Source organism: Salvelinus sp. IW2-2015, linkage group LG18, assembly GCF_002910315.2.
Source record: "Salvelinus sp. IW2-2015 linkage group LG18, ASM291031v2, whole genome shotgun sequence".
NCBI lineage: Eukaryota > Metazoa > Chordata > Actinopteri > Salmoniformes > Salmonidae > Salvelinus > Salvelinus sp. IW2-2015.
Window position 1 is genome coordinate 34,940,475 of NC_036858.1, and position 26,733 is coordinate 34,967,207.

The 26,733-nt window shown below is 40.9% G+C and overlaps 2 protein-coding genes across 22 annotated transcripts in view; both read left to right on the forward strand.

Annotated features, from left to right (window-relative positions):
• The first annotated feature begins 8,929 nt into the window (after positions 1-8,929).
• Positions 8,930-11,946, forward strand: LOC111977545 (protein YIPF4). The gene is made up of 6 exons (XM_024007021.2): positions 8,930-9,416; positions 10,016-10,169; positions 10,316-10,487; positions 10,616-10,693; positions 10,863-10,976; positions 11,186-11,946. The coding sequence occupies exons 1-6, from the start codon at positions 9,332-9,334 to the stop codon at positions 11,321-11,323; spliced, it is 741 nt and encodes a 246-aa protein (XP_023862789.1). The 5' UTR covers positions 8,930-9,331; the 3' UTR covers positions 11,324-11,946.
• A 1,018-nt stretch (positions 11,947-12,964) lies between these two features.
• LOC111977543 (dual E2 ubiquitin-conjugating enzyme/E3 ubiquitin-protein ligase BIRC6) overlaps positions 12,965-26,733 on the forward strand; it is a 144,940-nt gene continuing 131,171 nt past the window's right edge. For all 21 annotated transcript variants that reach the window (XM_070448444.1, XM_070448451.1, XM_070448458.1 and 18 more), the window contains exons 1-3: positions 12,965-13,416; positions 17,614-17,795; positions 25,770-25,907. In XM_070448444.1, coding sequence (XP_070304545.1) covers positions 13,206-13,416; positions 17,614-17,795; positions 25,770-25,907 — 531 coding nt within the window. In that variant the 5' untranslated portion in view covers positions 12,965-13,205. The remainder of the gene's footprint in view (positions 13,417-17,613; positions 17,796-25,769; positions 25,908-26,733) is intronic.

Below are 26,733 nucleotides of genomic sequence, written 5' to 3' on the forward strand. Positions count from 1 at the left end.
GGATTAAGGGCACATTTTGTGTGAATTAGCCTTTGGATCTCAAGCCTAAACCCCCTGCTCTCTGCCCCTACTCATTTGGGCTGCTCAGTTATTCAAGGTGAATTACTGCTGTCTGCTGGATCCTAAAAATACTGCTGCTGTAATTAAATACATTACCACGCTTACATTCCTACTGTTGATCATAGTCATAAAGCAACATTCACAATGCAAATTAAGGGCATTTCATTTGGCTGGTGAGTGTTGAGCCAACAGCTTCTCTGTATCTATCTGCAGATCCAGAGGCATCAGGCAATTGTCCTCTGTTATCCTGGTCAAAATAATTATGGTAGAAAATTCACATGACATTCTGATTCATAATCCAGCTGTATTTTGGCCATGGAACCTTTGGCCAGCATAGTGCCCACCAAAATTCTAATGACAAACACCATACGAGAGCTTTTAAACCTAAGCCCTACTTTCAGTGTTGTACACTTTTGTAATTACTATATCCTATGGGAGCAGCGAGAACATTTTGGTACTGAAGTTGAACATAGATAAAAAACAATATGACTGAGTTTTGAGACCAGGGGTACAAATTAGTGATATTTACTACAAACAATACCAGATATGCCACATTGGTACACATTGTTGAAATTAGAACAGGAATTGGTGTTTAACTTGGTTTTACTGAGCCAAAACCAACTGGAAAATGGGCTTTATGCTTCAAGTTATCCTTTGAAACGTCAAACTCCATATAGGTGTCAACCTAGAACCTAGAATACCTCACTATCAAATGCCGACTGTATTATCTCCCAAGAGAATTCTCTTCGGTTAAAGTCACATCCGTGTATATCCTCCCTCAAGCTGATACCACGACAGCCCTCAAAGAACTTCACTGGACTTTATTCAAACTGGAAACCACATATCCTGTGGCCACATTTATTGTAGGTTTGGATTTTAACAAAGCAAATTTGAGAAAAAGGCTGCCGAAGTTCTATCAACACATTTATTGTAGTACTTGCGCTACTAAAACACTCGACCACTGCTACTCCAACTTCCGGGATGCCTACAAGGCCCTCACCCGCCCTCCTTTCGGCAAATCTGATCATGACTCCATTTGGCTCCTTCCTTCCTATAGGCAGAAACTCAAGCAGGAAGTACCCGTGCTAAGGACTATTCAACGCTGGTCTGACCAATCGTAAATCCACGCTTCAAGATCGTTTTGATCGGACTGGGATAGGTTCCGGGTAGTCTCCAAGAATAATATTGACGAATACACTGATACGGTGACTGAGTTTTTCAGGAAGTGTATAGGAGATGTTGTACCAACTGTGACTATTAAAACCTACCCTTACCAGAAACCGTGGATAGTTGGCAGCATTCGCGCAAAACTGAAAGCGCGAACCATCGCATTTAACCATGGCAAGGTGACTGGGAATATGGCCGAATACAAACAGTGTAGTTATTCCCTCCACAAGGCAATCAAACAGGCATAACATCAGCATAGAGAGAAAATGGAGTGGCAATTCAACGGCTCAGACACAAGACGTATGTGGCAGGGTCTACAGACAATCACTGACTACAAAGGAAAAACCAGCCACGTCGCAGACACCGACGTCTTGCTTCCAGACAACCTAAACACCTTCTTCGCCCGCTTTGAGAATAATACAGTGCCACTGACGCGGCCCGCTACCAAGGACTGTGGGCTCTCCTTCTCTGTGGCCGATGTAAGACATTTAAGTGTATTAACCCTCGCAAGGGTGCTGGCCCAGACGGCATCCCTAGCCACGTCCTCAAAGCATGTGCAGACCAGCTGGCTGGAGTGTTTACGAACATATTCAATCTCTCCCTATCCCAGTCTACTGTCCCCACATGCTTCAAGATGTCCACCATTGTTACTGTACCCAAGAAAGCAAAGGTAACTGAACAAAATGACAATTGCCATGTAGCACTCACTTCTGACATAATGAAGTGCTTTTAGAGACTAGTCAAAGATCATATCATATCACCTCTACCTTACCTGACACCCTAGACCCACTTCAATTTGCTTAGGCAGGAAAAAACACCTTCACTTCGCTGATACTCAACACTGGGACCTCACAAGGATGCGTGCTCAGCCCCCTCCTGTACTCCCTGTTCACGCATGACTGCGTGGCCACGCACGCCTCCAACTCAATCATCAAGTTTGCAGACGACACAACAGTAGTAGGCTTGATGTGGATATGGGGGTGCTATTTGCTTACCAACAATGACGAGACAGCCTACAAGGTGGAGGTGAGGGCCCTGGGAGTGTGGTGCCAGGAAAATAACCTCCCACCCAACGTCACCAAAACAAAGGAGGTGATCGTGGACTTCAGGAAACAGCAGAGGGAGCACCGCCCTATCCACATCGACGGGACCGCAGTGGAGAAGGTGGAAAGCTTCAAGTTCCTCGACGTACACACAAGCATTTCGCTAAACTTGCAATAACATCTGCTAAATACGTGTATGTGACAAATAAAATTTGATTTGATCAAATCAATTTTATTTGTCACATGCGCCGAATAAAACAGATCTAGACCTTACGGTGAAATGGTTACGTACAAGCGCTTAACCAACAATGCAGTTCAAGAAATAGAGTAAAGAAAATATTTGCTAAATAAACTAAAGTAAAAAATAAAATAAAGAGTAAAACAATAAGATTACATAACAATAACGAGGCTATATACAGGGGGTCCCGAGTTAATGTGCGGGGGTACCGGTTAGTCGAGGTCATTTGTGCATGTAGGTAGAGGTAAAGTGACTATGCATAGATAATAAACAGCGAGTATCAGCAGTGTAAAAACAAGGAGGGGAGAAGCTGTTAAGGAGCCTTTTGGACCTAGACTTTGCGCTCTGGTACAGCTTGCCGTGCAGTAGCAGAGAGAACAGTCTATGACTTGGTTGACTGGAGTCTTTGACAATATTTTGGGCCTTCCTCTGACACCGCCTTGTATATAAACTCAGCAAAAAAAGAAACGTCCGCTCACTGTCAACTGCGTTTATTTTCATCAAACTTAACATGTGTAAATATTTGTATGAACATAACAAGATTCAATACCTGAGACATAAACTGAACAAGTTCGACAGACATGTTGTCACGATCGTCTTGACTTGGACGAGAGGACCAAAACGCAGCGTGTGAAAAATACATTCTCTTTTATTAGAGAGACGAACAACGAAGTTGCAAGTTTCTTTATTGTGCTGTATTCCTCTGAGCATGCCACCCAAAATGCACACAACGACTCAGCACTCCTGAGTGCATCCCTGATTTGGCTCGTTGTTTGGAATTCAATCAGCTCACTTTGAATTGCGGCCTCATCCAGCGAGGGTATCGTTTTCTTGCCACCTGGTACCTCTGCCTGTCGTTTCTTCAGTGTGCTGAAGTGCAGTAGCTTTCCAGAGGACAAGTCCAAATCGAAAACTCAAGCTTCCTAGTAAAGGCCTCAAGTTTTTTCACCATGTCCACAACTGTTTTCCCTCTTCCTTGTAAATACAGATTTAACCCATTTAAGTGACAGAATATGTCAGCCAAAATACCTACATTAGAGAGGAATCCCTCAATTTCCAGAATATTAATGTGGTCAGTTGCTGCCCTCATTTGGCTTTTTCTGACAAAATCCACAACCTGGTCATGCAGCTCACAGAATCGCTCTAGAGCTTTTCCTTTACTCAGCCAGCGCACGTTGTTGTGAAGCAGGAGATCATAGTGGGTGGCCTCCTCTGATTCTGTCACAAGCTTGCGGAAAAGATGGTGTTGTGTACTTGATGTCCCCCTGACAAAGTTGATTATGCGCATTACTTTATCCATCACATCCTTTAGCGCACCGTTTACTCTGGCACACAGCACAGTCTGATGGATGAGACAATGCAAGCCATTCATTTGTGGGGCGATTTCCTTCAACCTGCTGACCAGGCCCCTGTGTCTGCCCACCATAGCAGGAGCCCCGTCAGAGACCACAAAGTAGACTTTTTCAAATTACAACTCTTGATAACTCCATAAGGAAATAATTGTATCCCATAAGGTTAATGGTAAAATATACTAGAAACAGATGTCCCTCATTTAGGGGCAGCGCTCTCTCTCTGTCCTTCTCGTGGTCCGAATCACACATAGGACTAATGCTAAATTATAAACTTCTTCCTAATTATTAGTGTTTCCATATTACATTTAAATGTCACCCAATATTCTTAGCCTTTCTAGTAAGGGTGATCAGGCCTCACCAGAGAGTCAGAACAGAGGTCAGTCAACCCTATTAAGTGAGTGTTTCTTTCCTTGTACATCAGATATTATTTAAAGATATTTCAAACATTACAAACATGTTGAGTATCAAGTTTACATGTGTGCAACCAAAACTCTGACATTAGAAACCTCTGAAAATGTAATTTGTGTACCCGTTAAGGTGCATCCTCTCTAACCTGTTAAACCCCATTAAAACCAAAGTAAAAAGACCCCACACAATAAATCAAACACAGTATTAACACCACTAACAAATATTAATCACAAGTTTAAAAAAAAAATGGCCAGGCCTTACTTAATTTGGGAGCTTCCTTAACAACCGGATCCGGATATCTTTATACTGGATCTCAATGACTGCTCTCCTACGGCACCTGCCTCAGGAAGCCTTTCAAAGGGAGAGATACAGAATCAATGGTAAACATGTAAAAAAAAAGTTGGTAGCGGACATAACATCAGTCCTGGAGAAAAGAAAATAACATGTACTTAGTTTGCACATCTTAATCAGTCCTAAAAATACTTCAACTTAATTGAGTTTACTAAATCTTGGGCAGGAAGAGTTGATAAAACCATGTGTATACGGAATTATACTTCAGACACATAATGGAAACAGATTATTGTTTTAGATGACATTACCTTCTGACTTAAATCATTGGTGCAACCCAAACTATAGAATTGAGTAATAATGATTGGAAATAGTCAAAAATCTCTCTTATTCAATTATTCATACCTCTGTCCCAAATTTCCCCACTGTCCCTTACAGCCTGTTTGAGCTCAGTGAGTACTAGCGGCTATCTATTGTTCCACAGGAAACGTATCTCTAACCCAAACACCAGATCGCGGTCTCTAATTTAATATCAGTCCCAATGCTCAATCCCTCTGTTCATCATGTGACCTTGTATTGAAATATTTACTCTTCAAATTACTAAGATATTGCATTATTAGAGTTCTATCTGAAAAGCCACTAGGACCCTTCTCCCCAATAGGAAGACCTTCTCAATCTCTACTGCTAATACACTCAGATCACTCTCAAACAATGTTCTGCTTTTACCCCTATTGCAAGGTTTAAAAACAAAACAAACATGATAACTTACTCCGTATTGGAAGGCATTGTTATAATTTTAGTCTACCCTAACAATGTTACCTATTAATATTTATTACCAATTTATGTTGGATATTCACTTTCTACTTCTCAGACAATTAAATGTCTATTATTTTAAGATTGACATGTAATGCTCTGAATTTATAAAATACATCTGCCAATTCAGAAGGGAAGAGATACACTTTGGAGGGAGCATCCTTTTTAAGGTAGCTCTTGAGACTAGTCTCTTTCTGGGATCAACGTTCACAATAACTGGGCTGGCACTGTTTATCAGTCCCCTATAGATGGCATGCTCTGTCCATAATAAGTCTCAACCTAGCAAGTTAAACTCTAGTAACCCATTTTACATTGTTACTTTATAAAATGTAGAAACCCATTATATTATTAATTTCTCCTAATACCTTTAACACCACTTATGTATGTCTAAGTGTGGGTGTGCAAGTTGTATATTATTATTATTTCTATTGTTACTTCATCAAATCTCTAGTAACCCACTATACATTCATACAGCATATTCGGTAATAGTACTTTCTCCTTTCATATCTTCACACACACGATTCCCCATAACGTTATATCAACTTAGGTATTCACATCCACACCACCCCATGTGCATCTTCAACGATTCCTAAATGCCTACAATAACACCTCATTAGTGGTTCTCAGACAACATATACTTTTCTATCATTACATCCTATGCACCATATGCATCTTCAACAGTTCTCTTGCCCCTACATCCTTTACATGCAGTATATAATAACACCTCGTGCTAGTAGCCCCAGACTACGATGGGCGGTGGTGGACGGAACCCCTTGATAACGTTTTAGATCGAAAAACTCAGCTCACAGAACTGGTTGGGGTATTCATTCAGACACACACCTCTTTCACACTCACACACTTAGTACTATTCCCAAACACACTCTGTAATCTCCCTTATTACCCCATGTGCATCTTCAACGATTCTCCTGTCAAAACAAGGGTCTGTGCGTACTTCCAAATTCCAGATACTGATAGTGAGGATTCATTCAATCAGTCACTTAAATGAACACAGAAATTGGTTATTAGAAAAGCACAAACATAGAACACAGAAATTGGTAATTAGAAATGCACAAACATAAAATGTTCCATCACACTACTTTGAAGCAAGGTAAGTTATGCCTCATAATATAAAATAAAACATTCATGTTTCAAACAATTAAGTATATTTTCAAAATGCATACTTCCTTCAGCTCACATTGTAACGTGGTGGGTGATGCTCCGATAGCCTTGTTTTGGTTTATTTCATAACCATCTGTCACATCTGCTCCTGCATCGCCCTCTACTGGTCATCCTGTGTCTCTTTGACCTGCCGCCTCCCCCAGTGCTCTTTCCCTCTCTCTCTCTGTGTGTGTGCGGAGACAGGTGTGCTGGAGTCTGAGCAGATCCCCATCAGCTGCAACTCGTTCCATAATCAAGACCTCTACAAATACTCAGACCTGCCACTTCCACACTGCCAGATCGTAATCTCGGCTCAGTCAGTTACGCTTCTACTCCCTTGGATTCCTCCCAGGACCTGCTTACTCAACCCCCCTCGCCGCCGCACGTGGTCTCCAGCAACCCACCCGAGCTCCCCCTGACCTGCACTCCATCGTCCCCGTGTTCCAATAAATACCTTGGTTACTTCATCCCCGTCTCCTTGCCGGAGTCTGCTCTTGGGTTCAACCGTTCCGCTCCATCTAACACCATAATTTACGAGATCTGTCAATGTTTTTTATTGTCTTTTGTTTGGAGTGCTCCCTTGTGTCTGGTTCTCTATCCTGATAATGTTGAGGCTCTTTATGCTGTGTGTGTGTGATAGTTGTGTTGTATAAATAAGATATGATGACTAACGAATATACACACAGGTCAATTTAATTCCACAAAATTATGCAAAGTAACCTATAGACCGATAAACATGACAGTGAGCGTATTTACGTCGACTGGTATTTCCATCAATGAATAACAAGTATTGTATTGCCGGCTAATGTAAACCCTGCCACTAACATTAGTTAGCTAGCTACCTAAAAAATATATACAGTACCAGTCAGAAGTTTGGACACACCTACTCATTCCATGGTTTTCCTTTATTTCTACAAGAGAAACAGTCCATCATTACTTTAAGACATGGTCAGTCAGTCCGGAAAATTTCAAGAACTTTGAACCTTCAAGTGCAGTTGCAAAAACCATCAAGCGCTACGATGAAACTGGCTCTCATGAGGACCGCCACAGGAAAGGAAGACCCAGAGTTACCTCTGCTGCAGAGAATAAGTACATTAGTTACCTCAGAAATCGGCAATTAACTGCATCTGATTGCAGCCCCAAAACATGCTTCACGGAGTACAAGTAACAGACACAACTCAACATCACCTGTTCAGAGGAGACTGGGTGAATCAGGCCTTCATGGTCAAATTGCTGCAAAGAAACCACTACTAAAAGGACACCAATAATAAGAGATTTGCTTGGGCCAAGAAACACGAGCAATGGACATTAGACTGAGTCCAAATTTGAGATTTTTGGTTGCAACCTCTGTGAGACACAGAGAGACACAGAGTAGGTGTAGGATGATCTCTGCATGTGTGGTTCCCACCGTGAATCATGGAGGTGTGATAGTGTGTGTGTGCTTTGCTGGTGACACTGTCAGTGATTTATTTAGAATTCAAGGCACACTTAACCAGCATGGCTACCACAGCATTCTGCAGCGATACGCCATCCCATCTGGTTTGCGCTTAGTGGGATTATCATTTGTTTTTCAACAAGACAATGACCCAAAACACACCTCCAGGCTGTGTAAGGGCTATTTGACCATGAAGGAGAGTAGCACTCCAATCACCCGACCTCAACCCAATTGAGATGGTTTGGGATGAGTTGGACAGCAGAGTGAAGGAAAAGCAGCCAACAAGTGCTCAGCATATGTGGGAACTCCTTCAAAACGGTTGGAAAAGCATTCCAGGTGACTACCTCATGAAGCTGGTTGAGAGATGAACCTTTTACTATATATATATATTTATTGTTTAATCCAGCCGGATAAACACCCCAAACAGCCTACCCGACCACTCAGAGGCATCCTCATGGTCCCGAAGCACACTGTTGCCTCGCTTTGTATCACATTCCAATGATAAAACTGGGGGGAACAAAAATTTAATTTCAGAATGTGGGAGAGACATGTAACCCCAGTGAAAGTTGCACTCCTGCATGCAAGTATTTTTACCCCAAACCTGTCTGCAAAACAAATCGCAAACCCATTTTAATGTTATTTTTGAAATAAGGACATGCTTCCATGAATATAAAATACCATTAGCCATTTCCCGAAATACTTACCCACGAATTGCATGGGCTAACATCGATAAGAAATACTAAGCACTGAGCAGTAATAGAGCTAACAGGAGTTCGTTTTTAATGGCGAAAGAGTTCACAACGAGCTGATACTATTGGTCTGCCTATTCTGAGCAGCCAACCATATGTGGGGGAGTGTTTTGGACGACAAAGGAAGGAGGGGTTATCTTTTTTTTAAGTGTCATGTTGTATATTGATGGCGGGAGTCCAACTATCACTAGATGGCGAGCTTTTCTGCTGCCGTGTTGGGATTTGATGTGTCGTCTTTACCAGCCTCACACTTCCTTCTTTCTGTAATATCGCTGGTCGTCACTAGTTGCCACAGGCAAAAAGTAATAAACCTCGACTATTTCTACCATTTATTTTCTGAAAATCTGATTTTAAACCTAACCCTAACGTTAAATGAAGACCAAAAAGCAAATTTTTGTTTTCATCAGTTATTACGATATTGCCAATTTTGACTTAGTGGCTGTGGTAACCAATATCTCTGGCTGTGTGTGTTGTCGGACCTCAGTGGGTGGGACCAAACGATACCTCAACAACAAGATGGAATAATCGTGACAAATTCGGGAAACCCGTCATTGACAACGTTCTATTTACTTGTGTCAGGTTATTCATTGAAACACTATTTAAATGTCAGTTCTTATGACATGAAGGTTGTTGGCTCAACATCAACAATGCAGCTGTCTCCCACCAACGGAGATTTTACTTTCGTCTCGTCAACTGAAGCCGATGGTAATGTTAGCAGGCCGTGAATACTGTCATATGTGTTTCATATTCATTTTAGTTAGCTTGCTAACTAGCTACCGTATTTGTCAACACGCCAATCTGCTAGCTTGACATTTAATTAAAGTATTTAACTAACCTTGAGTCATAGTGTTGTCAATTTTGTCAAGTTACGTAGTGGTTCAGAGAGATTTGACAGCTTTCTGCAGCTTTTACGGCTAGGCTAGCGTTAGCAATCCAACTAGCTAACGTTAACTATATCACTGAAGTAAATTCAACTAACTATATTCTACTGAAGATAAGCGTAATACATAACTCAACAGTCTATTTTAACTAGTTGCATGTATTGCTGATTGAGTAAATAAAGTTGAATGTCATTTAGACAGGACAAACAGGGGGACAATTATTTTCGACATTCTACGTCTGTTTTTGCTTAACTGATGTGATTTGGTTTAGTGTAAAACGATCTATCGAGGGAAAACATGTAACGTTATCCTTAATTGTGATACGGTTTTGGAAACCTTGAACATATACTGTACAGTTCAAGAAGATAGAAATTCAACGCATGTTATGTGTACCAATAATCTATTACATTAAATTCCCTACAGATCTAAGTGGTACTATCGATGCCCCAGATGTTAAATTGAACATGGGCAGCGACAATGCAAAAGACCCATATGCAACCACGTTCCTGAGGAAACGAGGCTATGGCTGGCTACTGGAAGTAGACGAGGATGACCCAGAAGACAACAAACCTCTTCTGTAAGTACCTTCTTCAAGAAACCCTTTCTTTGTCCATGCACATTGATATTAAAATGACACTGACATCCAATTTGGCCATCACTGCTAACTAAATGTGCTGATATCTCATGATGCTCCTGTTCTCTCTCATATGCTGGTATGATTAGGGAGGAGCTGGACATAGACCTGAAAGACATCTACTACAAGATCCGCTGTGTGCTGATGCCAATGCCCTCCTTGGGCTTCAACCGGCAGGTTGTGAGGGACAACCCTGACTTCTGGGGTCCTCTGGCTGTCGTGCTCCTGTTTTCCATGATCTCCATCTACGGACAGTTCAGGGTGAGGCGGCAGGACAACCTGTGCATTTTTTCTCAGGTCACACCAAAACAATGTGTCCTTTGGTACATGTCACAATTTTCAGCTTGAAAGTTGTTTGAATTATTTGTTGCATTATTTTATTTCCTAAGGTTGTGTCTTGGATAATTACCATTTGGATATTCGGATCTTTAACAATCTTTATGCTGGCTCGTGTTCTCGGTGGTGAGGTAAGCTCCACCTTTTTAAGCTAAAATAATTCATATTCCTAGTCTTGATGAGTAGTACATTTCTCTTACTTGATACTGTACATGCCTCGATGTGAATTTGCTTCCTATTACAACATGAATGATGTGGCATGCTGTGAAACACTGACTTGCATTGTTTTATATCGGATAGGTGTCTTATGGACAAGTCCTTGGAGTGATTGGATACTCTCTACTCCCGCTCATCGTTATAGCTCCATTGCTTTTGGTCATTGGGGGTTTTGATGTTGTTTCTACACTAATAAAGGTGAGCACATCAGCAAAGATAATCAACATTTATTCTCTCACATTTTCCACAAAAAATAATCTCTAATTCAGCACTGCAAATTTGATTTAACATACACTAACATATTCAAAGCTTTTGTACATCTTTAGATTTTTTTTGTAAATAATACAAATGTACTCTTAAATCAGATATGAGTGTTTATTAGTTGTCAACTGTCTTTCATTTTCCAGCTTTTTGGAGTATTCTGGGCTGCTTACAGTGCTGCTTCTCTACTTGTTGGGAATGAATTCAAAACCAAGAAGCCTCTTCTCATATACCCTATTTTCCTTTTGTATATCTACTTCCTGTCACTATATACTGGGGTCTGATTGGACAAATGGCTACTCTGAGCACTTTGGTTGGAGACTAACACAAAGCACTGTGAAAAGACACACAAGGATTCATTCCACAATGAAAATAAGGAACATGGATTTTTTAAAAGGTTATTTTCTCCCTCTTCTTTAATCTCTGTTTACAATCCTAGACTGTGGGGATAAGGGTATATGTTACGTCAGTGTATTTAAATGTGCCCCTTACCTCTTTGCTCAATAAAAAGCAGTAGCGTATAGTGTAAGGCTGCATTCAGATTTAATTGTAATTAGAACCCTGGTTTGCATTCGCATCATATAATTATTTAATCAAGGTGTGAAATCTGGTTTTGGTAATCATGTTGGGGTCACATAGATTTTTGTTAATGCTTTTATTCCATAGAGGAAGGTGGTGCCAAATACAGTGCACAAATGTTCAATTAGAACCAAGGGGTTAAGAAAGACGGCAACCCCTAACTGAGGTTCCACCATTATTTTGTAAGGTAGTGGGTTTAACATACTGTTATGCATTATTTAGTTGTCATTTTATGCACCTTTTCCAAACCTTTTTCTTAAGTTATGAATTTAAGCCTGGGTAGGCCAGTAGATGGGCAGTTTGAGTGAAATAAAACAGTCTACTAAAGTGTGGTGCCTTTCATTAGTTGTTTTATACAGTTGTTTAATCTTTTATTGAACTGATGTATATTTTCAGACAACTTCCTTGTATCGATTGTACTACTGTATATAGCTTAATGTGTTGTAGAGGTGTACATGTTTCTAAACGTGATAGTATCAGAACATGTTATACAATTGTGGAACATTTGTAGACCTGGAACAATAGTGATATTTATATTGAATTCACAGTGGGGGGTTAAAAGATATCAACATAATTGTCCATATAACTGTTGTACTGTACTAGATATTTTAAAATACATTCCCTCTCATATGTAAAATGTTATCATTAATTTGCATGCCTGTTAAAAAACACTCACACCCAAGCTTTTATGTAGGATTTACCATAATAAGTAAAGACTATTGGCCAGGTTAAAATTAGTTGTGGTATTTACAGTAATTATATTACAAATTATTAGCTGTAAACATGAACCTTATTTAATATTGTGTGTTGTGCTGACACATTGTATATAAGCGTTCTAGTGGTTTCTAGTGGTAAAGGATGAACGGAAATGTGCATTGGTTTTACAGTAATGCGGTCCAAGCCAATTTCTGTGTTATTTGGTGTCCGTCTTCAAGGGCTTTACAAATTATAAAAGGTCTTAGTGGGATGCTAAAACTCAACAGACCGATTGTTGATCTGTACACCGATTGTTGATCTGTACAGTAGGGGGGCGTTCGTTCGTTCGCTTGCTTGCTGTTGCGCGGTATGCTATAGGGACCACTGGGCGATGGGTTTAAGGGTTTATTATTCGGGGTTCTTGGGTGGGGATCTGCTGTACATCCCAACATCAGGCAAGGGCTGTATCAAAAACAAAATAGTCATAATTACATATAACTTACATAGCTAGTCATTTATATCTATGGGAGTCACAACAAACACAATTTACAGTAGGGAAATAATAACATTCACAAAACAGTAATCCAAAGAGGTTCTCTGTCTGGACTCCGGAGTCAACATCGCAGTGCCCTCTCTGGTGTCGCGTGATAGCCAAGCACTACGCTAGTTCCGTTTACCTGACGTTCATCTGAGTGCAACGCTCGTAGCTTTCTCAGTACTGATGGTGAATAGCTACTGCTGCGGTAACCGGTGGAGGAACAGAAGCCGCAGAAGGAGAGTCAGCAGTAGTAGAGGAGCGGTAGTTTGGGATTAAACGTTTACAATTATTAATCTTACTCGTATAAACGGTAGCTTCCTAAAAACAGAAGGGAACGGGGAAAATAAATAAAGATGGCGGCCGCGGCCTCGCCGGGCTCCTGCTCGTCCACCTCCTCAGACTGGATTGTACTGAGAGACGGTTGCCTTCGTTGCGACGAGGAGGGCCTGCGGAGCCTTTCCTACCACCCGGCCCTTAACGCTATCCTGGCTGTTACTAGCCGGGGCAGTATAAAAGTAATCGACGGCACTTCAGGGGCCATTCTCCAGGCCTCGGCCTTGCATGGTAAGTCAGGGCCAAGGAACTAGCTAACTGGTTTAGTTAGCTAGGTTGCTAGCAATCAGGTGATTGTCATAACTATCAGATGAAACGACACTGGTCAACAATGTAACGTTACATTGGGCCTGCTGTGGTGGTTGACTTGGGCTAAGTTAGCTAGCAAATAAATATATATTTTAGAATTTGTCGTGAATAATGACATTTAGCTACTGATTCACATGCTAAACAAATTGCTTTTGTTATCCGATTCCTATAAAAAACACTTGAATATATAAGTAACTAAATGTCTTAAGAATCGTCTTGCTGTCAAGACGTTTTGCTAACTAGCGATTTGTTATGAAAAAAGCTCCGATCATGAACTGGCCGCAAAGCTAGCGAACCCGCTAACAGTGTATAACGTTTTGTCAACATTCAATCAATCGTTGTCATAATAGCTAACTAGTTAGGCACATTATCTTGCTTAAATAGGTAGCCTCTATGAATAGGGTAAGTAACATGTAGATATCTAACGTTAATGTTAGTTACCTAGTTAGATTGTAGCCGGTGGTAGTTACCTAGTTAATTGTGATGACACTAACATTACTAGTGAGCTAACTCGTTTCGTTGGCTGTGTTGGGCCAAGGAAGCAAAATGTGTATTGTGAGATTGCTGGCTAACTAAGTTTGATAGCTATCTGCAAAGAAAGTGTTTGAAGGCTAGTTTAGTCACATTACTTACAATGTGAAGTCACATTCGCCAGTTGGCTACATAGCTAATACCGTTAGCTAGCTAAGATGTAAATTAATCGATGATCACCAGCACCGCGCATACATGTGTCGCAGTAAATGTTAGCAAGCTTGCTAGGTAACGTTAGTTTGTTGTAGAATATTTATCTAGTTAGGTAACGTTAGTTGGCTAGAAAGGTTATGACGTGTTGCTATTCCTACTACGCAGAACAATAAAGTGTGCAATGCCTGTTGGCAATCTAACGTTAGCTAATAACGTTAAGTTAGTATTGTAGCTGTAACATTTTGGGTGGAAAATGGTTGACGAAAGTGAATAGGCTTGGCTTTAGTTTTTTTGACAATTTATATTTGACGATGCCAAAAATTAGAAAACATTAGTGTTTGTTCTTCAACGTGACCCCCATCTGTAGCTACATTGAATGCAGACTTGGCTGGTGGGAGGAACTATGGGATGACGGTTTTTGCCCTAGCACTACACATCTGATCCAAATAATGAAAGCTTGATTATTTGAATCAGCTGTGTAGTGTTAAGGGAAAAACCAAAACGTGCATCCCTTGGGGTCCCGACGACCGAGTTTGGTTAACACTGCGTTGTATGCACACAATAATGCAATTATTAGAGAGTAAGGTTACAGGCACACAACAATGCGAATGTGTATCGTCAGATGAATATAATAGTTCAATTAAAACGTTGACATGCTTTGCAAGAATAACGATTTCTGTAATAAGCCTGTTTGCATGGACACTGAAATCAGGCACTCTGATAAATGCAGAAAATAGGCACTAAAAATAAATGTGCTATCACAACAACATGTTATTTTTGGGAAGCATATTTGATTCTGAGTTTGGACGTATAAAGTGTGTACAGTGCATTCGAAAAGTATTCTGACCCCTTGGCTTTTCACACATTATGTTACATTACAGCCTTATCCTAAGGTATATTAAATAAAAAGAAATCCTCATCAATCTACAAACAATACCCCATAATAACAAAACAAAATAGGCGTTACATTTTTTGGGCAAATGAATAAAAATTGATCTTTTCAGACCCTTTGCTATGAGAGCAAAAACCAAGCCATGAGGTAGAAGGAATTGCCTATAGAGCTCTGAGACAGGATTGTGTTGAGGCACAGATCTGGGGGAAGGGTACCAAAACATTTCTGCAGCATTTAAGGTCCTCAAAGAACACAGTGGCCTACATCATTCTTAAATGGAAGTAGTTTGGAACCACCAAGACTCTTCCTAGAGCTGACCGCCCGGCTAACTGAGAAATTGGGGGAGAAGGTCCTAAATCAGAGAGGTGACAAAGAACCCGATGGTTACTCTGACAGAGCTCCAGAGTTCCTCTGTGGACATGGGAGAACCTTCCAGAAGGACAACCATCTCTGCAGCACTCCACCAATCAGGCCTTTATGGTAGAGTGGCCAGATGGAAGCTACACCTCAGTAAATGGCACATGACAGCCTGCCTGAATGCCAAGCGTCACTTCTGGAGGAAACCTGGCACCATCCCTACAGGGAAGCATGGTGGTGGCAGCGTCATGCTGTGGGTATGTTTTTCAGCAGCAAGGACTGGGAGACTAGTTAGTGTCAAGGGAAAGATGAACGGCGCAAAGTACAGAGATCCTTGATGAAAACCTGCTCCAGAGTGATCAGGACCTCAGACTGGGGAGAAGGTTCACCTTCCAACAGGTAAACGACCCTAAGCACACAGCCAAGACAACGCAGAAGTGGCTTCGGGACAAGTCTCAATGTCCTTGAGCGGCCCAACCAGAGGCCAGACTTGAACCTGATCGAACATCTCTTGAGATATGTGAAAATAGCTGTGTGGTGACGCTCCCCATCCAACCTGACAGAAGTTGAGAGGCTCTGCAGAGAATAATGGGAGAAACTCCCCAAATACAGGTGTGCCAAGCTTGCAGCGTCGTAACCTAGAAGACTCGAGGCTGTAATCGCTGCCAAAGGTGCTTCAACAAAGTACTGAGTAAAGGGTCTGAATCCTTTTGTAAATGTGCTATTTCTGTTTTTATATACATTTGTAAAAAAATTCTGACCCTGTATTTTCTTTGTCATTATAGGGTGTGTAAATTGAGAAATGTTTTAAAAATCAATTTTAGAGTAAGGCTGTAAAGTAACAAAATGTGGAGAAAGTCGAGAGATCTGAATACTTTCCGAATGCACTGTATGTAGCCAATTGTTCATCCTTGTTTCCCAGAATAATGGGAATGGTGATTAGCTTGAACCAGGTTGAATTAGCATTACCCTAGCATTTTACATTACAGCACATAATGAAGTGGTAATAACATAGTAACGTAAACTCACCCCATTCCGTACAAATGTGCGTAACCGCGACATTCAAACGAGGCTACAAAGAAAACTAATGGGACTGTAGTGACTGTGTTGACTTCAAAATCGGGGGTGTGAACTAGGTTTCTATTCAAGCGTTGATCGACATGGTAATGGCTCTATAGTATTGGAGAAAAGTTGAAAAAACTGACCCTCCGTTACATCTTGACGTGTCATGTCGTAACGTACAGCACGCATAAAGCAACTATTTCTGTCTTACAATCTCTCTCCACCAGGTGTAGCACATCTCTAATCTTTTAAAAACAAGAAATGGACAGTGACGGGGGTAACCTAGTCTTTTTTTCCGTCATCATTGCATGCGATTATCATTCTCAAAGCCGCTGTTTACTTCTAAGATCACTTTAGCACCGCCCTAAAAACCTGATTCAAATTCGACACAAACTTTCAAATAGGTATGTAATGACACATTATATAAACTCTTTATAGTGTTTTATTTACATTTTAGAGGTGATAAGTTGGACAGATCGAGTGAAAAAAGCATTTTTCCAACACGACATCTGTCCTTCTCACTATAACGCATTAGTTTGGCTTCCCCACCCGCCATTTTTAAAAAGACCCGAAGGAGCTCATTGCCTTCTTGAATTATGCAGAAACGGGCAGCGTGAAGGTCTCGGCATGAATTCTGTTGGAAAGGGGAGAAATTGTGCATTACAATGGTATTGAATTTACAGTTGATTTGGGAGTATTACGTTTTTGGGGCGCTAAAATAAGGTCAATTGTACGGACCAAGGCGATGTACGAGTTTACGTGAGTTTACGTTAGATGCTACAAAAGTCTTAAGGGTTGTTTGGGAAAATGTTTTCATCGTGAGGTAAGTATCATTACAGTAATAATAATAAGGCTACCCGATAGGGCAATAAATATATTATTTTTGAGGAGATGGTGTCAATGAAACAAAACAAGTTTGGTGAAATATTAATAGGCTTTCCATATTTCTGTGCAAATATTGTGAACGTAACAAGCAACTTGCAGTTTAGTTCATTAATATTTCAAAGACTAACTTAAAAGTCTATTTTAGTATCTGGTTAACGTGATGGAGTTATGATCTGACAAAAGTCCAGCCAGTGCTAGGTCTTAGTAGCTACTATAATACCCTGATGTTTGTTTCCTAGCTAAACCTGGAGGCCGTGTTAGGTGTCAGTACTTCCCTGCGGTAGACAAGGTCCTCTTCGTGGACGACTACGCAGTGGGCTGCAGAAAGGACTTGAACGGTATCCTGCTGCTAGACACAGCCCTGCAGGCCCCTGTGGCCAAACCAGAGGACATGGTCCAGCTAGAGCTGCCTGTTACAGAGGTAAGAGAGCCAGCCACTGACGCATGACACAAAATGCACTCATACGTAGCACTTGGAAAAGTTGGCAAACTCACATTTGTGATTTTGGGAAGACCGTTTTTTAAAAACCCATTCATAGAATCACTAACCTTCATATTATATCTTTAACAATTGTCTTCTAGTACCACACACAATGCTCAAAAACAGTTAACGTGCTACTTTGGCTGATTGTCATCTTACAACAAAAAAATGTATATTTCTAAATACATTTTAAATAGGGCCGTGACGATGCTAGTATCACAATACTCATTAGTATCGTGGCAGGATAAATCTGCTTTGTGTGCAAACTTCTTAAGGAAAACAGCTCTACTGCATTATGTTAAGATTAAGATCACTTTGTTATCCAGAGTCAAATGTATTAATCTTCCAAGCTATAGCACACTATTGTACATACAGCAGGTTAAGAGTTAGGTCTGCTTTGTGTTTTCATTTTTACCATGGAAAAAACATTGCGATACTGGTTTTGTAACAGCCCAAATTTTTACTGTTGTGAGTGCAAATTAGGATACAGATATTGATAATTGAATTATGTCACACTACTGCAAGCATTGTCTACCTAGCTTCAAGATCACACAATCCCTTCGACAGGCCTGCTTAGAAATGTAGAAAGACTGGTCCACCGTGAGCGAACACACATGCTAACCGTGGAGAATCCACCACTCCCATGCATTTATGTCTGAATAAGAATGACAATGCTTGGCCTGTGCAAGTGCCACAGACTTGTGTAAAAAAAAAAAAAAGCTGCTACGTCAAGATAGGAATCAATCCATTACGCCCCTGAAATAGTTATTGATGGCACTCATCCTTGTTTCATGTCCTTTATCTCTTACCTATGGTATTTGTAGCACCTGGTTACACAAACTTTCTAAATTGAACTATTTGAACACAGCATTTCCCCCTGTAATTAGTCAATATAGCCTACAGAAAATTGCTGTTGACCCCATTGTGGTATTCCAACCTTTTCCTGAAAGGGATGCACAGACAGAAATGATAATTTCAGAGTACGGTTCGGCAATATTACAATAGCATCTTTTATCCACGATGATTGACCACCATCGTCGATGGTGACGACATTGTGATGTGACAGACAATGGTTTAGCTTATTTGAACTTGACTGGCGCCACACAGTAAAAAGCTGCGTCTGAACGCACAGCAGGGCAGCACACAAGTGACATTCTGGATAATTTGCCTATTCCTATTTTATTGCCTATTTCAATAAATGTTATATAACCCACAGAACGCGGGAGAGGGATGTAGGCCAGACGCAGCAGAAAATTACACAAAATCACCGCCAAATGTCCAGTTAGAAAATATTGTTTCTCTCTGTCGGATGTATGGGCATTAGGTTTTAGACTAAAATATCTATATTTTAAATAAAGGACACTCCTTAACTATGTTGTCTGTTTTAAAAATTGTATGCTCGTCACTTCTCTCTCAATTCGTTAGGCTTTGAATATGACTGAAGGCTATCGTTTTATGCATGGCTTTCTCCCGATCAAACAATGAATGTAAGAGTTCCATCTCAGTTATTTAAATAGTCTAAAAAAGTAAGGTAGCCAGAGGACTAATAATGAGTGAACATTCAATAGCCTATTGAAAAATCGAATGACAATTTTAATCAAATTGAAGCTTACTATGAAAAAAATTGTCCATGCCGGCCGGGAAATCCCTCAATGTGAGGTTGAAAACCAAAAGGGCAATAACCTATTCTCCTCCTCCTGCTAGCCCTATCATCAAAGCTTCAAGACAAGTTAAAATTATAAACAGTAGCTTATTTCCCAAATATTTTAGCCTACGAAGGCGTTGTCCTAAAGTTGTTGTGGCTTTAAAAAATAACCAGAATGAAAGTCTATAGCATAGGCTATTCTCAATCACACCTTTTTATTATTTTAAAATTCAAATAAAGGAATTATTATCCAGTTCTGAAGACGGTAGACTGTTTATGTCCAGCCCTTGATGTAGGCCTATAACCTAGCTCACTATGGTTGACAGCCCGTTCCTCATCAGTTATTGCTCCATCATGTGCGTGCCACAGACACACCTGTTCTGCTCCACCAGAAAGGAATATTAGAAAATATTTGCCATTGCCTGCAATTGGCCTCTGGCCAGGTTTTCAACAACATTACCGTTGGTAATGATTCGTCCAGCATCATTCGATTTTGCTCAATAGCCAACTGTTTTTGCAGTGATTTTTGTATTTTTATTAAAAGGAAAAGTCTGAGGGTGAGCAATAGCACCGTATATCACAATGTTTTATGGGTACATAATCACGATAGGACAAAGGTTGACCTCACCCAACCCTATTTCTCCAACTGGCGGCTAGCGTGTAGGTTTTATTTGCCCCCCAAGTTTTCTGAGCAAAATTTTTTCTTTTTCTTTGTTGGACATAAGACTGTAAAAACACAAGGAAATCAGTTCCAAGTGAAAGTGTCTAGCGTTTATCGAGCATGAATGTACCACCATCCAATCTGCAGAAACTGCTTGATGCCATCGTGTCAGCATGGACCAACATTCATGTGGAACATGCCCGAAGAATTCAGACTGTTCTGGATGCAAAATGGGGTCCGACCCAGTACTAGATGGATTGTTGTAACCCTTGACTGTTGCAATCCCGTTGGTTTCAAAGCAAGGCATACTTTGCTTTATGACCTTTGGCTGTTTATGTGCCGCATGTCTCACTTTCTTTTGCTTTAAATCATTACGGGCTATCTAGTGTGGTTTGCTCACAGACAGTAGGCAGTCCTATGTATTCAGAGACATTTCTCCCTCATTCCTCAGAGACTGATGTTGTTTTAATCATCACCACAGGCGGTTAATAGATCTGAGCACAAACAGCCTATATTCCAGGATTAGTTGTACCTCACAGCCAAGACCTTTTGTAGCTCAGTTTGTAGGTGGTTCTTTGTAGCTCAATTGATAGAGCATTATGCTTGTAACACCAGGGTAGTGACTAGGGCTGTAATGGTACACGTATTCATACCAAACTGTAAAGTATGAGGACCTCGGTTTGGTCCGCACTGTGAACCTGAATGAGTACATAAATAAAACACAAAGCCTTTAGGCTATGCCTACACTGCGATGTATGCCATTGCCTTGTCAGTAAATTTGAGTTTTTATTTTTGGGGGGGCTATTCCTTTAAATCAACTGCAGCCTATGTACACGTAATCAATTATAATCTTAACTGGCAAATTTCAAACTATCCTTTTGTGAGGTGCAGCTGAGGAACTCTGTCGTTGGCGAGTGGTGGGATCGATAAGCCAGAATTGGAGGATCCTCCGTCGTTTAAATCTCCCGTTTGGGAGCATTTTGACTTCACAGTCGCTTACAATGGCGATGGACAGAGCTTTGGATAAAAAGTTAATAGTATGTTCTCCACTGCTCGATGTGCAGAGTGGTGTGTGTAGCTTGTTGTCTGCTACAAAGCACCATTACAGTCATAGAGCCAAGTTAGGAGATTATCTAATCAATGGAAGATTAAATTAAAAGTTAAATGAGAAGTATATACTACAATGAACAAGAGCCAGGTAGATGCTATTTAAATTCTTGCATCCATAGCTCAGTCTATGACTTTGACAGTGTTTACATGGCACGGTCAGACTGGTTGAAATGATAGATTGTGCCTTTAATAACCACTGTCGGCGGCTTCCTGGTGTGGGTGTGGCTGTGTATACTTTGTGCTGCAAGTATTATTGATCTGCCCAGGCTGTTCCTCTCCTCTTCTGCAGCAGTCTATTACTGCCTGCCTGCTTTGTCTCGTCTGATCTGCCCAATCACTCCAAGGCGGCTCTCCCTAATGAGTAGTGACTGCCTCTTCATGCCAGCTATCTGTGGATAATTCTGTTACTAGATGATACTCTGGAAAGTCACTCATATTTCTAGTTTTACATTTTACAGGACACATTTTTTAAAGAACTTTTTTTAATCTAACACATTTGTGAATGATTTATGCGATTTGCGGGAAGAAGCCATTTAGATCTGCATTTACAAAACACAGCGAGTGTCTTTCCCTTTCTGCTTAAAAACGCATAAACCCTTGCTGCATGTTGTAAACACAAATCTAAATAGCTTCTCATTGTAAAATCTGCTCTGCTTCTGTCAGGTTTCGCTCCAAATTATGAATGTAAAAGGAGTAATTTTGTGCTTCAGTTGCACTTCTCCACTCGGAGGAAATATACAGTTGAAGTCGGAAGTTTACATACACCTTAGCCAAATACATTTAAACTCAGTTTTTCACAATTCCTGACATTTAACCGTAGTAAAAATTCCCTGTCCTAGGTCAGTGATGATCACCACTTTATTTTAAGAATGTGAAATGTCAGAATAATAGTAGAGAGAATGATTTATTTCAGCTTTTATTTCTTTCATCACATTCCCAGTGGTCAGAAATGTACATACACTCAATTAGTATTTGGTAGCATTGCCTTTACATTGTTTAACTTGGGTCAAATGTTTCAGGTAACCTTCCACAAGCTTCCCATAATACGTTGGGTGAATTTTGGCCCATTTCTCCTGACAGAGCTGGTGTAACTGAGTCAGGTTTGTAGGCCTCCTTGCTCGCACACGCTTTTTCAGTTCTGCCTACAAATTTTCTATTGGATTGAGGTCAGGGCTTTGTGATGGCCACTCCAATACCTTGACTTTGTTGTCTTTAAGCCATTTTGCCACAACTTTGGAAGTATGCTTGGGGTCATTGTCCATTTGGAAGACCCATTTGCGACCAAGGTTCAACTTCCTGATGTCTTGATGTTGCTTCAATATATCCACATAGTTTTCTTCCCTCATGATGCCATCTATTTTGTGAAGTGCACCAGTCCCTCCTGCAGCAAAGCACCCCCACAACATGATGCTGCCACCCCCGTGCTTCACGGTTGATATGGTCTTCTTTGGCTTGCAAGCCACCCCCTTTTTCCTCCAAACATAACGATGGTCATTATGGCCAAATAGTTCTATTTTTGTTTCATCAGACTAGAGGACATTTCTCCAAAAAGTAAGATTTTTTCCCCCCCATGTGCAGTTGCAAACCGTAGTTTGGTTTTTAATGGCGGTTGGCTTCTTCCTTGCTGAGCAGCCTTTCAGGTTATGTTGATATAGGACTTGTTTTACTGTGGATATAGATACTTTACTACCTGTTTCCTCCAGCATTTTCACAAGGTCCTTTGCTGTTGTTCCTGCACTTGACATGCAGGAATGTCCACCAGAGCTGTTGCCAGAGAATGTAATGTTAATTTCTCTACCATAAGCTGCATCCAATGTCGTTTTAGAAATTTGGCAGTACGTCCAACCGGCCTCTCAACCGCAGACCCACGCGTATGGCGTTGTGTGGGCGAGCGGTTTGCTGATGTCATTGTTGTGAACGGAGTGCTCCGTGGTGTTATGGTATGGGCAGGCATAAGCTATGGACAAACAACACTGTGCATTGAAATTGTCATCGATAAATGCAAGAGACACCGCGATGAGATCCTGATGCCCATTGTCTTGCCATTCATCCGCAGCCATCACCTCGTGTTTCTGCATAATGCACAGCCCCATGTCGCAAGGATCTGTACACAATTCCACAAGCTTTGGTTGCCAAGCAAGCTCGCTCATTCCACCCACACTGCCTCTCTCAGGTACAGAACTGACTGATTCACATCGATAGTAAAAATGCTGGGAAATATAGATTCAAAGCTGCCTGGCTGGATGTTAATGTTTATGAATGGTTATGCCAGACCCATTAAGGGATGTAGTAGAGGTTAAACGCCGTTGACGCACCGTTTTATGTGTGAAATTGCGATAACTTGCCTCTTTAAATTGTTTACCCACTTATTGCATTCTCAGCGTTGAACAATGGTCAGAAGGCATCTTGATCTGAGACCTAATCGCACCTACCTCTGCGAACGAGTGGATTCATGTATGCTCGTTATGTTCGCCTAGTCCCCCGGATTTGCCTTGTTAGCGGCGCATTCACTCACCACTCTGTCTAACGAGGAACTCCGCCCACGACAGTCCGAGAGGTGAAATTAACTACCTCAGCCCAGAACCACAGAGGCAAGTGGCAGAGATGTCCCTGACAGCGTATTTTGAGTGTACAACTTTTTTTTAAATCGCTGATATTTCAGTCAGATGTCTAGCGCCAGCTAGGCAGCTTAAGGGTTCTGTCTGTTAGCCAAGTAGCTAGCTATAACTAGCTGGCTAGAAGGATGAAGTTAGACCTAATGTTGAACGGAGCCTGACCTCAGCAGGAGAAGTTGACTGACATTAAGCTAGCTATAATCAAGATGTTCTCATAACAGAATACCTTTTCTCTACAGTGAGTAGTGAGACAGATAGGGGTGAGTCAGGCTGCAGTTGAGGCAAAGGTGATACAGAGAGGAGGCATTGAAGCAAGCAGGGAGAGAGGTTAGTTATACAGTGGTTCCCAAACTTGCGGTTCGGGACCCATGTGGGGTTCCGTAAAATTTAAATGGAGTCCCCCGAGAGTCTTTAGTCTTATTAAACACATGAATAACTTGTTTCTCTTCAAATGGGTATAGAATACAACATTTGAGTCAACTAAGGGCCTTTTACGCCATCAGAATTAACTTTCATGTCATTGTGTTGAAAGCATGTGGGACCTAAAATGGTGAAATATGACGATAATACAACATATTATTATTGTCATGTACACTGAGCAAAAATATAAACGCAACATGCAAGAATTTCAAAGATTTTACTGAGTAACAGTTCATATAAGGACATCGGTCATCATCAGTACTGACTTACCACTCATGTATGTAGTGAAACATGTATTATTGAGTAGAACTTTGGTAGTGATGAATAGTAAGTTGTTTTTTGTGGCAATATACTGCCATCTGCTTGCAACTAGAAACAATTGCATAATAGTAACTATTACAAATTGATGGTCCTTGAAAATACATTTGAGTGCTTGAAGAAGTACTCAAATCCTTGAATTTGACTTGCCACCTGTATTCCAGTTAGTGCCAATATCCAGAAACTTCATATAGACATTGAAGAGGAGTGGGACAACATCCCACAGGCCACAATCAACAGCCTGATCAACTATGCGAAGGAGATGTTGCGCTGCATGAGGCAAAGGGTTGTCACACCAGATACTGACTGGTTTTCTGATCCACGCACCTACCTTTTTTAAAAGCTATCTGTGACCAACAGATGCATATATGTATTCTCGGTCATGTGAAATCCATAGATTAGGGAGGGCCTAATGAATTTATTTAAACTGATTGATTTCCTTATATGAATTGTAACTCAGTAAAGTCTTTGAAATGGTTGCGTTTTATTTTAGTTCAGTATAATTTACTTGTGTGGCTGATAGCCAAATAGCGTTGCACTTCTCTGTCCCCTGATGAAAATTACACCTGCTCTTTCCATGAGACTGACCAGGTGAATCCAAGTGAAAGCTATGATCCTACATTGATGTCACTTGTTAAATCCAGTTGAGGAATAGCTTGTGAATCTGTGCCATTCAGAGGGTGAATGGGTAAGGCAATATGTCAGTGCCTTTGAATGGGGTATGGTAGTAGGCGTACCGGTTTGTGTATCAAGAACTGCAACGCTGCTGGGTTTTTCACGCTCAACAGTTTCCTCTGTGTATCAAGAACGGTCCACCACCCAAAGGACATCCAGCCAACTTCACACAACTGTGGGAAGCATAGGAGTCAACATGGGCTAGCGTCCCTGTGGAATGCTTTCGACACCTTGTTGACTCTCAATATAAAATGCAGGTGAAATGGTTTGAGAAACAGATTTTTTGATTGTCTGCGTTTTGAAAATGCTTATTTCTGAAAGCAAATTGCGACCCCCCCCCCCCCTGCATTTTTGTCAGTGTTAACAAATGGCATACGATCTTGTGTAAAAAGGTTTTGGTTCCATCAGTAAACCAATTATTGTATCTCTGTCCTATGGTGAGTGTGGATCTGTGTGTGTGTTCCCTGCAGGCTCAGCAGATGCTCTCGGCCTGCCTGGAGAAGGTAGATGTGTCCAACACGGAAGGCTATGACATCTTCATCACTCAACTCAAAGAAGGACTGAAGAATACCTCACATGAGACTGCAGCCAATCACAAAGTGGCCAAGGTGAGTCACACTCAGCGCTGTGGGAGGGTGCGAACTGTGTCACAACTTTCCTACTAACAAAGGATGCACATTTTGATAAATGTTGCTGCCGACTAACCAACCCCCATTAACCAGTTAACAAATGGTTAAATTAGTTCCAAACAGTAAAATGACGTGCCCAACATAAAATACCGTGCATGGGTACATTTATATTTTAATAGCTTAAAAACTTCTTGCAACTATAGGGGGTGCTGTTCCGCATTAGCATATTTGGGTCTCCAAATTAAACTGCCTCGTGCTAAATTCTTGATCGTACAATATGCATATTATTGTTATTATTGGATAGAAAACACCTTCTAGTTTCTATAGAAGTTGGAATTTTGTCTCTGAGTGGTACAGAACAATTTCTACAGCACTTTTCATGACAGGGTTCAGATTTCAGAAATTTTTACCTAACCCGTGGGTATCTTGGGGTCTGTTTTTAAGGCGACAGTGAATGCTATGAAGAAACCGACACTGCCTACGTCTTCCTCTGTGGTGTCTGTACGTCATCACGTTTTGAATGAAATCTATTGCACAATCCCAGCCATTATACACAAATGTTTAGGACAAGTAGGTTGGTAATTCTTTACAAATAGTGCGTTTTCTTACGGACACATTAAATACCGAACATTGACAAACCTTTATATACTTGCGTGTTAAGTAACCAGAACAGATATAGTTGGTTCACTAGTCTGTCCTGTTTGACAGAAAAAATCTGTGGCGTACCTGGTATTTAGCCATCGAATAGCGCCGCGCCGAATATGAACCTTTAATGCAGGTGAAGTTGAGGAAAGATATACACAGG

Excerpts from the sequence above, each read along its gene's own strand:
- LOC111977545 (XM_024007021.2), top strand. The coding sequence starts at position 9,332 with ATGAAGGTTGTTGGCTCAACATCAACAATGCAGCTGTCTCCCACCAAC. Across the intron at positions 10,170-10,315 it reads GAAGACAACAAACCTCTTCT|GGAGGAGCTGGACATAGACC; the intron begins GTAAGTACCTTC and ends TGGTATGATTAG. Across the intron at positions 10,694-10,862 it reads CTCGTGTTCTCGGTGGTGAG|GTGTCTTATGGACAAGTCCT; the intron begins GTAAGCTCCACC and ends TATATCGGATAG.